The sequence below is a fragment of the Centrocercus urophasianus genome, unplaced genomic scaffold (assembly GCF_019232065.1).
Source record: "Centrocercus urophasianus isolate 14NV4802_14NV808 unplaced genomic scaffold, USGS_Curo_1.0 seq_14, whole genome shotgun sequence".
Lineage (NCBI taxonomy): Eukaryota > Metazoa > Chordata > Aves > Galliformes > Phasianidae > Centrocercus > Centrocercus urophasianus.
The window spans coordinates 18,258,400-18,272,230 of NW_024884586.1; the positions used below are offsets into that span (position 1 = coordinate 18,258,400).

The 13,831-nt window shown below is 40.5% G+C and overlaps 1 protein-coding gene across 12 annotated transcripts in view; it reads left to right on the forward strand.

Annotated features, from left to right (window-relative positions):
* MGA (MAX dimerization protein MGA) overlaps positions 1-13,544 on the forward strand; it is a 59,457-nt gene extending 45,913 nt beyond the window's left edge. For 4 of the 12 annotated variants that reach the window (XM_042813461.1, XM_042813471.1, XM_042813463.1 and 1 more), the window contains 8 exons: positions 1,433-1,563; positions 2,893-2,944; positions 4,515-4,700; positions 5,825-5,936; positions 7,040-7,273; positions 7,598-7,774; positions 8,212-8,364; positions 9,064-13,544. In XM_042813461.1, the coding sequence (XP_042669395.1) occupies positions 1,433-1,563; positions 2,893-2,944; positions 4,515-4,700; positions 5,825-5,936; positions 7,040-7,273; positions 7,598-7,774; positions 8,212-8,364; positions 9,064-10,355 (2,337 nt within the window). In that variant the 3' untranslated portion in view covers positions 10,356-13,544. The other 8 variants (XM_042813470.1, XM_042813464.1, XM_042813465.1 and 5 more) reach the window with 8 other exon arrangements.
* The last annotated feature ends 287 nt before the right edge of the window (positions 13,545-13,831 follow it).

A 13,831-nucleotide genomic window follows, 5' to 3' on the forward strand; every position in this document is an offset into this window, starting at 1 on the left:
CTCTAATGGGGTGCTGGGAACTAACAGGGCAATTCACTGCACTCTTTACTGTGTCACACTGAAAGCTGTCAGAGATCATAGTCCTCTGTCAAAAAGGAAATCAGCAGCAAAAAGTTGCTCCTGGCTGTAAATCGGGAATGTTTCAATTAACATAGCTAAGAACTTCACAGGTATAAATTTCATGAGTGATAATAGTAAGTATTCATCATCAACAATACATTAGTTATGCTTGTGGGATAATTTAGGCCACTCTTATTTTTTATTATTATTTTTATTACATCACTATAGTCTAATCCATGTCTACCTGAGAAAATGCAATGCTTTCTCCTTTCTAATAAGAGTTTCCCAGAACAGCAGTGTAACTGTGCTCTATCACTAATGAGCTGCAGATAATCTATAAAACTGGCATTTTTTAGAGGCCTTCTGGTACTGCATATTGCCTTTTTCATATTCTGTTCTCTAGTGGTTTTTGTGATTAACTATTTACATAGTTTCAGGTAAGTATTCGCTTCAGTGAAGGAGGAGATTACAACTCCCAAAAAGAAAGAAGGAAGGAAAGACAGGAGAGAGTGGTAGAAGGAGATTGAGATGGAGTTCTTCAGGGAACTGGGACGAGTAGAACAGAGATTTGGAGATTTAATGGCATTTTCTTACTGTAGAAAGAGAAAGATCTGCATTCTGTAACAAAACCCACGCTTTATAATAATTAAATAACTAAAATTGTAATAAAAAAAAAGTTGCTTGAATAAGGCTCATTTTGTTTGTGGGGAGGATAACTTGGTGCTGAAAATAGCTGCAGGGTTAGTGTTTAACAGTTATAGCTCTGCAATGGCACTCTTGCTCTGTCTTCACAGGTAATTATCAAGTTTTTTGAGTCAGTAGAGTGTGGAGAAATAGTACTTCTGAGGAAGTTCTGAATATTTAAAATAATTATAAGGCAGTTTTTTAGAAAGAGCAAAAACGGCAATCTTTATCACCTAAGAAGTTTTCTATATGACTCAAAGAAGCCCAGTTTCACGATGTTCTGCCTGTTGCTCTTAGGTGTGAAAGCACCATTACCATACTATTTCAACTCAAATCAGTGTTAATCAGCAAGTCTACAGTAGATGGTTGTAAAGGTAGTTTGGCCTAATTTGAAATGTGGGCAGGAAATCTGTCCTCTGAAAGCTCTTTATCAAACTAACATTAAACGCACAAATGACAGAGGTGGATTTTGCTGAAATAAACTTTGTGAAGTTGCTGTGTGAGGCATTCCTCAGGTGACAGTTGCTTTACCGCCTGCTTAGCACTGTTGATTGGGCGGTGTAGTTGAAGAGTGCTGTTCTCTAAAGGTTCTTAATGTTACAATGTTTTGAGACTGAAGTGCAACTTGTTTTGGCCTGAGCTCTATTGCTAAGTAGATACTCATTTTTAAAAAACAAAACAAAAACTGTTCCAGGATGCGTGTGAATACAGTGAGGATGACGAGCAGGTGGACATTGAGACCGTGGAGGAGCTTTCAGAGAAGATTAACATTGCCCGTCTGAAGGCCACAGCTGCTAATATCCAACCTTCCAAAGAGAAGTAAGCATCCGTGGAGAGCACTACAGTTCTGTATTTTATTGCTGAGCTGACACTGAGTAAGCCTATTAAACAAGAGATTTCACGTAATGGTAAGATAAAGCAAGGCTTGCCAGGTTTTCCTAAGCGTTGGTGCATCTTGGTGTCTGTGAGGATGGGGCTGTCAGAACTAGGAGTAGATTTGAGGTATCTTTGCTTTTGTTTTGTTTTGTTTTTTAAATTTCTCTGTAATTGATTTGTTCATGAGGACATATATCTTGTAATGTGTAATATTTATCAGTACCCTTTCTGCTGAATATTCTACTGAATATTATAAGCGTGGTCACCTTGCTTTTAAATATGATTTTGCAAGCTTTTGTTTTGTTTATTCTTGCTGGTAGATTTCTAGGCAGGAGCAGTCATGGATTTCATCCATGATCCTGTAAATGAAAGCTTTGGCTTTGGGACCACTGCCCCCCGATGAAGAAAGCCTTTTCTTATTCGTATGTAGTCTGCCACGGTTGGATAGCTTGGCTCTTTTTTTATTCTGTTTTTATTTGTTGCTGCTGCTGCTGCTACATTTGCATTTATAATGACAAAGCAAAGTAAAAACACTGTTAACTTTAAATAAAGTATGTGAAGATGGTCATGGCTATTCCTCAGCTGTATCAAAGTAAGGGAAAACTTTGAAGAACTTTATAAAAATTTAAGAAACAATCTGATGGGAATTAATCTGTGCCTCCCAGATGATTCGTCTTTTTTCCCTGCAGAGATACAGCTCAGTTTTTATTCTTAGAGAGCAACAGAGCTATGCTCTATCAGCTGTCAAGATCCTTCAGTGGGAAAACTAGATCGTATGTTTTGTACAAATAATTATTTCATGTGTGTTGTTCTTTGTTTTCTTCAATGCCTGAGAAATAATATGAGGAAGCTGTTTTTATACGTTAGGATAGAAATGAAGGTGAGGATTTTGATTGGTTGTTCTTGGTTGGGGGTTTGGTATCATCTGTGTTAATCTGTGTTTACAAAAAGAAGACAACAGCCAAAATACTATCTAAAATCAAATAGAAATACTTCCTGAAGTTAACAGACACTGGCTTAATTTACTGTTGAACTGTGGACTAATTTCACAGCTTTTGGAACAGCTGATTTTTTTTTTTTTCCAGAACGATGGCATTGAAGATAGTTGACTTCCTTGAGAAAGCTCAACAGTGTTCTGCTTTCATGTAGTTAAAAGGAAAAGTTAATTTCAGGGGATAAAAATGAGCAATTCTAGGCTGTTTCAATATACTTAAGGAGGATAGAGTGCATGAGATGAGTAGTGTTGGGAAAAACTTTCTACCTTTCTTCCAGATACCATGCTCGTAATTCTTCGGATGAAAAATTAACAGAAAGTCCTACGAAGGTATATGCTCTCCTCTTTCCTTTTGGTATCACATCTCCATTTTAAAGATAAATTTTCATCTCGAGCTCAACTCCAATGCAATTTGTCTACCTCCTGTGTTATTTATGATTAAATGCAAGAAACCAAATACATGTTGGGGAAGGGGGAGGCAGTAAAATCTCATTAAAGAAAAAAGGAGCGCAACTGCCATCGGTGATTTCTCACTCCATTTCTTGTACAGGAGAAATATCTGCCTCTTACTTGCTATTATGTTCTCTTAGGTTCTGTGATTTTGGTGTAAACAATGTCTACAGCACCCATAAAATATACAAGACAATAATATGTAGGATTATACAGACTGCCGCATAGGGCAAAGGATTTCTGAAAACAGTTTAAATAATATGTCCTTAGGCAAGTTAAAGACAGTGCAGAAGCCTTTCAAACCTAAACTCGTTGCAGTCCTTCTGAACTTATGCTATATATTAGGGTCACTTTAAGGCACGTTTCACTAATTGTCTGTGATAACTGCACTGTGTCAGCAGTGCACCTGAAGTCAGGTTTAAAGCTACCTGTTGGGAGGGTGGGGTTTGAGGTGTATTGTGAATTTGGTGAATGTTTTGCATATTAGAGCAGACTGGTGCATTCGTTTTTGCCTGAGATGAGGATGGGTTACAGGGCACATTGCCTCCTCAGTTATTATTCACTCTGCCCTTGAAACTGACAAGAGGCCCTTCCTTTAAAGGAATTCTGCGCCCAACAGAAGAGCAGATGCAATTACAGCCTTACTTGTGCTCATTCTGCCTGTGAGGGCAAAAGAGTCAGCCTTCAGAGGCCAGAGGACTCAGAAATATTATTGCTGAATCCGAGGAGTCTTTCTCCTGATTCACTGGGATTTGTAGTAGACCCAAAAATGATGTCAAAGTACATTAAGACTTCTAAAGTATTATTTCATCATGAAATAAATATAATAATTAAAAAAACTGTAGGAATAATGCTGAAAAAACCAAATCTTCAAACCTGTAAGGGTGGTCGTTATCTGTGAAGCTTTCTGAACACAAACAAAATTAATCAAAATCAGAGTCTGACCTTAACATTGTCTGTTAATTGGTAGATGTCTGGGGTGATGAATAGCAACAGTGTCTTTTGTCTATTTGCTCCTATTTATATTTACCCATCAAACAAAATACAAACAAAACTAGTTTAATGTCAGGGAAAAAAAATGATGGGATATTTTCATTTATTATATGAGTTTTGACAAATGGGGAAGAAACACTGGGGTCAAATGTGTGATTTTGCTGTAATGCTGTGGCTTACCTGTGTAGCCTTGTACTGCAAAAATAGAAAGCTCACAGATAGAAAGGGCTGCTCATGATTGTTTCTTTTAGGACTGATATGATTATGTTGGTCATTTTTGGTTGGTCGGCATTTCATGCTTCTGACACTGAGCTTTCATGAAGACATAATAAACAAATAGCACGATGTGATGTCTTCAGGTGTCTGGTGAAACATTGCAAATCAAGCATGCCTTTGAATAGTTTGCTGTTACATTTCCTTTTTTTCATTTAACTGGTCCATATGGTTACTTTTCCAGCAGAATCCTCCAATCTGGAGCAGAAGGCAGAAGTCTGAGGAAGAAGCTTTTGCTCATTACCGCCAGACACACACAGCAAATGAACGCCGGCGACGTAATGAAATGAGAGATCTCTTTGAAAAACTGAAGAGAGCTCTGGGGTTGCACAGTCTTTCCAAGGTGTCCAAATGCTACATTCTCAAGCAGGTGAGTATTTTGAAGCCTAGGTGAGGGAGCTTTAACCTGAACAAAGTGTCACGGAGTAGTTGAGTTTGGAAGGGAGCTCTGGAGGCCATCTGGTCCAGCCCTTGCTGAGGCAGGGCCACATGGCGGTTGTTCAAACCTGTGTCCAGGCATCTTTTGAAGAGCTCAAAGGAGGGAGACTCCACACCCTCAGACACAGGCTTGTCTACAGTCACCCCCATCTTCTTTCTGCCCTCCCTTCAAGTATTTATATATGTTCATAAGATCCCTTGCCAAGCTTTCTCTAGACTGTAGAGTCTCAGACTTCTCTCATCGGAGAGATGCCTTCATCATCTTGTGGCTCGTTTCAATACACCCGTGCCTCTCTTGTACGAGGGAGCCCAGAACTGGACACTACTCTAGGTATAGCCTCACCAGTGCTGAGAAGACCGAAAACCACCAGTGCTGAGAAGAGGGAATTACCACCCCCTGCACTGTTGAAAATAATTGGCTTAATATAGCACAGTGTGTTGTTAGTCTACTTTGTAGCAAAGGCATATTGCTGACTTACGTCCAACTTGGTGTTTGTTTGGACCTCCAGGTTCTTCCAGCTTCTACAAAGCTCCTTTTTAGTTGGGTGACTCCCAGTATCTACTGGTGCCTGGAGCTGTTCCACTACAGGTGCACTTCTCAGTGAATCTCATGAAGTTCTTGTTGGCCTATTTCTCCAGCCTGTTAATTTCATTCTGGATAACAGCAGAACCCTCTGGTGTGTCTGCCACTCCTCTCAACTTTGTGTCACCTGCTTACTTGCACTGCCCCATCACATAAATGTCAGGAAACAAAACTTAAGTTGTAGGTCCATAATTATGTTTGTCAGTTGTACCCTGACATGGTGAGATAAAAGACTTTTTTCTTTAAAATAGAAGCATTTGAGAGGAGGAGTGACCAGTATGTTTATCACTTTTCAGCTTGCATTTAGGGAAAGCTAGCTTTATCTGATACACTTCACATCCTGATTCTGAGTCCTGCTTTCTCACGACAATCAGAGTGTCTAAGTAAATTTCATAAAGCTTTATTGGGAGGAAAAATATTTTGTAATTTTATCTGTTCTTCACTTATAAATCATTTTCCTGATGTTTTTCTAGGCCTTTGATGAAATCCAGGGATTGACAGATCAGGCAGATAAGCTTACTGGACAGAAGAACTTATTGGCGCGCAAACAGGATACTTTGATTCGAAAAGTTTCCATACTTTCAGGTGAGGATGTTTTTTAGATAGAAACCACATGGAATAATGAAAGAAAGAAAACACTTTCAATTGTGGTACAGAGTAGAGTAATCTTGGGAGGATCTGGGTAAGTCATTAATGTTCACATAAAATTCAGATAGGCCCTTGATGCCAGGCTTGCCAAGCCTCTGTGTGATACACTCACACTGATAAGAAATGCTTTTATTTTCCATAGTCCCTAAAGGAAATGTAGAAAGATCTCTGTGCTGCAAGACATAGGTCTTAGTTCCTGTTTACTGGGTATGTTTTAGTAGGGAAAAAAATTAATTCTGTTGCTGATTGCTTCCCAAAACAGCTTTTCTGCTCAGTGCTTTGTAAGTATGCACAGTTATGTTCTTGGTAACATCAGTACCAAAACTAGCACTTGTACTGCCTAGATGGAGGAGGTAGCCTGTTGTAAAACAGAACTGCACTGTATTCTGAGCTGCTGCTCAGTGAGGACATTTGAGACCCGTGGAATCACAGAATATCCTGAGCTGGAATGGGCCCACAAGGATTTGTCCATGTTAGAACTTAAACTCTAAATTGTAAGGAGATCAGTGTAGTTATTTCACCTTGGACCAACAAACTGTGAGCATCTACAGAAAACATGATTTCTAAAAATCTTGTTTTGATGTGAAAATTGTAACATTAAACAATGCTGAGCTGTGTGCGAGTTTTCTTTTAGATGTTATTTAACAGCATGTATCAGTCCAAGAAAACTCACACAACATACAAATAACGCTGATAATCATGCTTATTAGGAAAGATGTGAGGTATTTCTCCAGAGATGTGGATGTCTTCCAATGATACTTGTTGAACAGAAGCTACTGCACATTGAAGCTGATTTCTTCTTATCAAAGTTGCAGAGAAGTTCTAAAATGCATGGATGTTTCTGAAAGAAAAAAAATAACTTGTACTGAATACGTATTTATTACTTTCTTGTTTGAGTCTGCTATTTACTTGGTGAGGTTATCTACTGTAAAGTAGTTAAATCACGTCAGAGTGATAAATTTGAAGTTCCATCCTCACATGTTTAGGTTTGGGAAGAGTCTTTGGAAAGATAGATTAACTTTCCAATGATGTTTCTATAGGGAAGACAGAAGAGGTTGTCCTAAAGAAGCTAGAATATATGTATGCCAAACAAAAAGCCGTAGAAGCACAAAAAAAGAAGAAAAATGTCCAACCAGCAGAATCTGTTGTAACCTCACCTGCTAGCACACATCAAGAAGCATCTTCTGCTCTACCCAGAGATCTGAGCAAAGTGCCTATGACAAATAGAAGAGGCAAGCCATTGATACTTGCCAGAAAAGGAAGCCATGCCACAGGTGGGTTAAAAACAACGCACTTGTCACTGAATGAAGTCACCTTTTAATTTCATCAAGACTGAAGTGATGTTTGTTCAGAATGTCACTCTAGGGGGCTAAGGCTATTAGACTGCATGAAGAGGAAGTATGGGTTTGTTTCTCGCTGCGTTGAGGGGGTTCCTGGAGCCTGTGTCACTTCTGAAGCGGCTTTCTAATCTCAGGCTCATGAACCTTCAAGCTGGCACTTCTTGCATGCCTGTGCTTGATGCTGGATTGCAGGGTATCCAGGTTTGCCATTACAGGTGCTGTGCCAAAATAGTTGATCTACATGTTTCTTTTTTACAGAGAACACCTCATCCTCTCTGACCCTAACAGCTGCAAGCCTAGTGATGACTCCCCAGGGGCAGGTGCTCACGCTGAAGAGCCCACTGGTACCCGGGCAGGTAGCAGCTGTGCCCTCCACGCTCTTGCAGGCTGAGTTAAAGCCTCGAACTGTCAGCAATACCGTGACAGCGCAGCCAGGTACGGTCATGTGAGAGCACGCTAACAGATATGCCATGCATTCAGAGATGTGCGTGTCTGTTTGCATGGTAACATTCAATTTTTCCTTTTACTTTTGATTCTTTACAACTTAGTGAGGTGGAACCTGACTTTGATAAAATAAATTTTATGTAATTATCACAATCAGTCAGTATGTCAACAGGTAAGTAAAATTTGTTAAATTTTTACTGTTTCCAAATTGGGGAGATAGGAAGTCTCAAGAAAGTAAAGGCAGAAGGAAAAACCTGAGATCTCTTTCGTCACCTAACCTATCTATATTTATACCTTTTACCACTTTCAGATGGTACTACCGTGTAAAGTCTTGCATGGAAGTGTAAGGATTTTATTTTCCAGGCTTGACTGAGTATCTGAAAGGATCTTGTTTCCACTGAATTCCCATTCCCCTTTTTTTGGGTAAGGTATTGCTTCTGTGATGATTCAGCTGCCTGGATCAGCAGTTCCTGTCCAAGTAAAAGGAATCCTTACTAACTCTGCTATTCCCATTACACTATCAACTGTTGCTGGAAACCCAGTACCCTCAGCAGTAGTTCCAGCCCCAGAGTCCCATTCAGGTAGGCTCTTTGTTTTTTGTGGATCTTTCTGCATGTATGTAGGGAAGGTTACCCTTGCAAAAATGAGGCTGAACTATTTTTCTTATTAGGAAGTAACAGTAGATGCCGTTGTCTGGGTTTTCAGGGGAAATCAGTATTAAGTCTTGTTAACAGATCAGAAGGTCCTTAAAGGACTAAATACAAGAGCTTTATTTTTGTTTTTTTTTTTTTTTTTAAACCCAAGTTTTTCTCTTTCTCTTTCTCTCTCTCTTTCTCTTTCTCATCTAAATAATTCTTCTTACCCTCAGCAAACTAAAAAGAGTTGAGGCCTAGAACATGTCCATGGCATAATGCATTCCACTAGGGAAGTTGAGTAAAAAGTGATTGTGGGGCTGTTGTAAATCTTTCTGAGGGCAAAGATTTTGTTTTCCTCATGCATCCCTGGAAGAGCTGTAAGTGTTACAGTTGCTTCCATCTGTGCCAGCCTTCTGAAGGAAGGGACTGGGCAAGTGTTTTTTGTTTTTTTTTGTTTTTTTTTTGTTTTTTACAAGTTGAAAGCTACACTATTAAGATTTTGGCTCTTTGCTTAACCAAAACTGTGCAAGTTTTTTAAATTGTGAATTGCAGCTTATTCGAGAAAGTAAGCAAATGAAATATAAATAGGAATTATCTTGCCGTTAGTGTGGATCAGGATGGATTGTGCTTTGTTTGGTTTTGCAGAAAGTGAAGATTCATTCATGATGCCAAAGATTGTTAATGTAACATCCCTGGCTGCTGAAGAAGGCCTGAGTCTAAACCCGAACAGAAGCAAAAATTCTAACACGACAGCTGCGAGTACTCAGGCTTCTGAGAAATGTTTGGTGTCGCCTCTTGAAAGTAGGAAGAGCGACAGCATCCTTTTAGAAGAGAAAAACAAACCGTGTCCTGGAGACAGTGACGGAGAGGGAAGAAGTAGCACAGGTTCTGTGAAAGGTTTCTTTGAAAACAAAGATGGTTTTCCACAGCTCCAGAATGTATCGTGTGCAAAGGAACCTCCAGAGTCTTTTGGCAAAAAGCTCTGCATTGGTGAGCTTGTGGGAAGCCAAGCCAGGAAGAAGGATGGTGATCACGGAGGGGAAAGATTGAAAACGAAAGAGCTGCCATTTCGCAAGCTGCAGATCAAAGATTCGAGGATAGAAATGGAACTGAGGAAAGTAGCTTCTGCAATGGAGGAAGCAGAACTGGATGCAGGTGAGTTACTGAGCAGCATTGAGGAGAGTGATGACACTGATGAGACCCTCACTTCTCTGCTCAATGAGATTGCTTTTCTCAATCAGCAACTGAATGATGACGCTTCAGGTATGTCAGAGCTGCCCAGCGCTCTAGGCTCAGATTTCTCCCATGGAGACGCAGAGGCTCGCCGCGGAACAGCCGGTGATCTCACCACTGCAGATGGTTCTTCCTTCCAGTTCGGCCATCTGGGAGGCGCTTTTAAAGACCTTTCTGAGGTTCCAGAGGGCGGTGGCTCTTTAAGCCCTCTCTTGTTGCACCTGGAAGATGATGACCTTACTGAGGGGGACAAGAATTCTGGGGAGCCTTCATCTGAAGCAGATGTTCTGAAAATAGTAATCGGTGCTGAAATGAAGGATGCGCTTCCCAACCTGTCCGTAACCAGTGGCGGGAATGGCAAAACTGTAGCAAACTTGGCAGAGGCCACTGGTGTGACTCCACCGATTTTGCAGATGAAAACTAACCCAGAAGCTAGTAATGCTGACACTCTGTGGAGGCCCATGCCCAAGTTGGCACCGCTTGGCTTAAAAGTAGCAAGTCTGCCAGTGGATTCAGAAGGGCAGAGTGCTAAAGTGATGCCCTTGCTGGCACCTATAGTTGCAAAACTGGCACCCGCTGGGATAAAAACTTCATCTGTAACCGCTCAAGAAGGACAGGATAACAAAACAATGCCTGCATTAGCTCCTGTGGGTACAAAATTTAGTAATTCTGGGACCCTACCTTCAAATTCAGTTGGCAAATAAGTGTGCGTATATTTTATCAGAGAGTGGAATGGAGATCTGGAGCAGTGCGAACCAATGGCTGTGTCTGGCAACCTCCCTTGTCTGCAACACTTTGTTTTCTGTATGGCATCAGCACTGTTCATGTGAGGGCAGGCCCCAAACTGAGAAATGAGTGCTATGAAGCTAAAGCATGTTGACGTATTTTTACCTCACTGTTGTATTCTGGGAGTTCTCATTCCCCTTCACAAAATATGGAAGATGATCTGTAAACCATTGCTGGGCACGTGGTATCCTTCCAAAATAGGATCTTCAAGGAAATAGTTGATAAAAGGACTGAGAAACTTAGGCTGTTGACAGAGATTTTTTTTCCCCAGTAGACAGGCAGCTGTTTGTTGTTGAGTTAAAAATCAGGTGTATTTGGTTTTGTACCAGGCAAACTATCTATGCAGAAATGGAATTGTTCACATTTATTGTACCCAGTGTTTTGCAGAATACAATGCATGTGCAGAAATGAGATTGCAATTACTGTCAGATTTGTTACCTAGAACAGCAGAAGGGAAACTGCAGATTGTGTGGAGGGCTGAAGTGAAGTGTTTCTGTTCCTTGGTGCTAGTGCTCTGTCAGAGACTCTTTGTAGTAGCTTATGCACAGAACTCTTAGTACATGGGAAGGATATTTCCCACTGTAATGAGAACTAGAACAGTATGTAAACTCTTAAAAAAATAAAAATACAAAAAATTGAAAACCCACCACTTTCACCTCATGCCCCCATCCAAATAACTCTCTCTTTGATGGTTCGGGCATTTGTAAGGGAAGAGTTCAGAGAGTAGAGAAGAATTTGGGTACCTCTTTGCTCCATCTCTAAATACAATGCTGAAGTAGCTGGAGCATTTTCCTAGTTCTCTTCATTCCTCCTGCCATTCTTCAAGATGCATTTGGTTGCTAGATGTGTTAATAGGAAGTCTGTCTTCATGAAATACAGAACTGTATCTGGAACAGAACTGGTACAGAACTGTCAGGGCTGTTGGAGCCTAAAATAAATGAGTGAGGTGTATATTTGAATGTATATATGAAAATATGTATAGCTTTTCAACCTTACATTTCTTCATGAATTCAGGAAAGGTACTCAGAGGTTTCTCACTGCGTTTGCACAAGATGTGTATAGGAAAAAAAAAAAGCCAACAAAAATGCTCATTACCAGGGAAATAGGGCAGTATTGAATCACAAGATGTATTTTTATTCTTCTCTGCCACTGCTTACTCAATAACCTGTAGGTGCTCTTTGCTGTCCCTCTGTAGGAGGTGAAGGGCCTGCAGACTGTAAAGATATTTATATTTTTGTACACGATTTTTGTTTTCATAGTTTTCTTGAAAAATGAAATTTTCAGCCTAGGAGAGATGATTTGTTAATGAGTGCATACACAGTCTTTTCCTATCAAGTTTGTAAACAGGAGTTACGGTGCGCTTGAGGGGCTTCTGAACTGCTCCTAGAAGGCAGAAAGCATGGCCGTGAGAACGATACAGAAGTTGGAAAATAGAGGGTGCATTTTGCTTTACATTTAGGAACATAATCCCCTGCCTTACTGTTCTGGCAGCAGCAGCTGGGATTTTCCCCTCCCTCCCATATTCCCAGTCTTTGGTGAGGCACTACAGGAGGAATCTCATCTTCCCGCACTGAGGTTGTGCAGTGCTGAGTGGTGTTCTTCCGCAGTTGGAGAGCAGTGTTTGCTCTACATGCTGTGCAGCCGTATGGGGTAAGCTGCAGCTTCTGGATCTATGTCTGCTTGGGCCCCCTAGGGGATGGTATATCTTGGGTGTTTGCTGGTCTTTTTTATGATTTATCTATTATGCTGTGAAGGAGAGGAGCCCTTATAGCTAGGTGTGCAAGCAAGTTATTTCAGAGCCTATATGAATAAGGTGTCTTCACCTTGCCTCTCTAAGCGATGTGTTTTAAAGCAGTTACATGTATCTCATTGCTCATTGCTGTCTCATTTAAATGTTTGATACTAGTGTTATATTAATTCTTTGGAAGAGAGAATATATGCCAGCCTGAGAGTCATGCAGAGTCTTACAGTTCTCACTGGAATGCCTTAGAAAAGGGAATTAATGTGTGAATACATGTATTTTGCTTAATGTTAAGGATTTTAAACCTTGTTTTAAGTCAGTGGAAGTGTGGAGTAACTTTTATCAGTTCAGTAGCATTACATCAGACATAAAATTATTTACCTGGGAATCTGGTTCTGAGCATTTCTAATAGGCTGAAGTTGTTGTTTTTAATAACCTATGGCAGTTTACTTTGCCAAGTGCTTTTATGCCCCCCTCCCATGCATGAAACAGCAACCAGAACGGCGGTGAACAGCCTCTCAAATCGCCAGTCACTGACTTCTTTCTGCCCCCTGCCCCTTCATGGTCCCACCTGGCTGATGTATAACTACAGAATTGTGTTGCTTAAGTGCTTTTAAAAAGGTTTGTGCGTTGCGTGCTTCTTTCTGTAAGACAGAGGAAGCGGCAGCATTAAAGCCATGCAAAGGTTATCTGAAATCAGTGTTCTGCTGTAGTAGATGTTTTGTTCACTATCAAGGTAACAGAAGGTGCTTGGAAAAAATGCTGGTTCCTGCATGTAGTACTTTAGGTAAGAACACACCCCAACTTTAGCTGCAAAAGGCAGTGATTGGTACAGTGCTGGGCAACAAAGCATGTTTGAAATGCTCTCTGTTCTTGCTTCTCCTTGTTTCACCATCTCTTGACTGCAGCTTAATAATTTGCTATGAATTTAAATGCTGCTCCCCCTCAGTCCCTCCCCACCCCCCCCCTTTTTTTTTTCCCCTCATACTCCCATTTATTTGGAATATATCTTTTAAAAATGATGTATGCTGTCTTTTGAGGCAATAATGCAAGAATGTGACATGAAATGAAAAGGTTTTAGAGTCAGGAGAAGGAAACCCCTGCAAGGCGCACATTCTCACTAGACCAAGAGACCTGGAGATTTTGTTTTTTACACACCTGTAAATAGACTGGAATGTTTTTAAGAATATAATGAGATGTCAGATTTAGCTTTTTTCCTTTTATATATTAAAATATATCTTTCCCTCTTTTCTGCTTTTGAAAAATTGATATTTTTGTAGAAAACTAACAGTACAGGACTATGAAATAACTGTATGTGAGGGACAAAGTGTAAAACTAAAATAAACCAATCAAGCTGAACTAGAAAGTGGCTCTGGAAGTTTGTTACATGGAGAGGGGGGTGGGGGGAAACAGTGATGGCACGTTGTGGTGACATGAACTCTGTACCCAAGCCAGCAACACACGTGTACTCTGAAGCAGAGGAATTCCTGGTGATGCAAGCATTGCTGCTTGGTTCGGGTCATTGCACACACACACAAATTGCTGAAGATTAAGTCTCTGTGCTCCCTTCATGCTCCCTCCCCAGTCCTAAATTCAGATTAATCTTTGCTATCTTTGCTTTGCAGACACTGTACAGCATGGCTGTCTTTATGG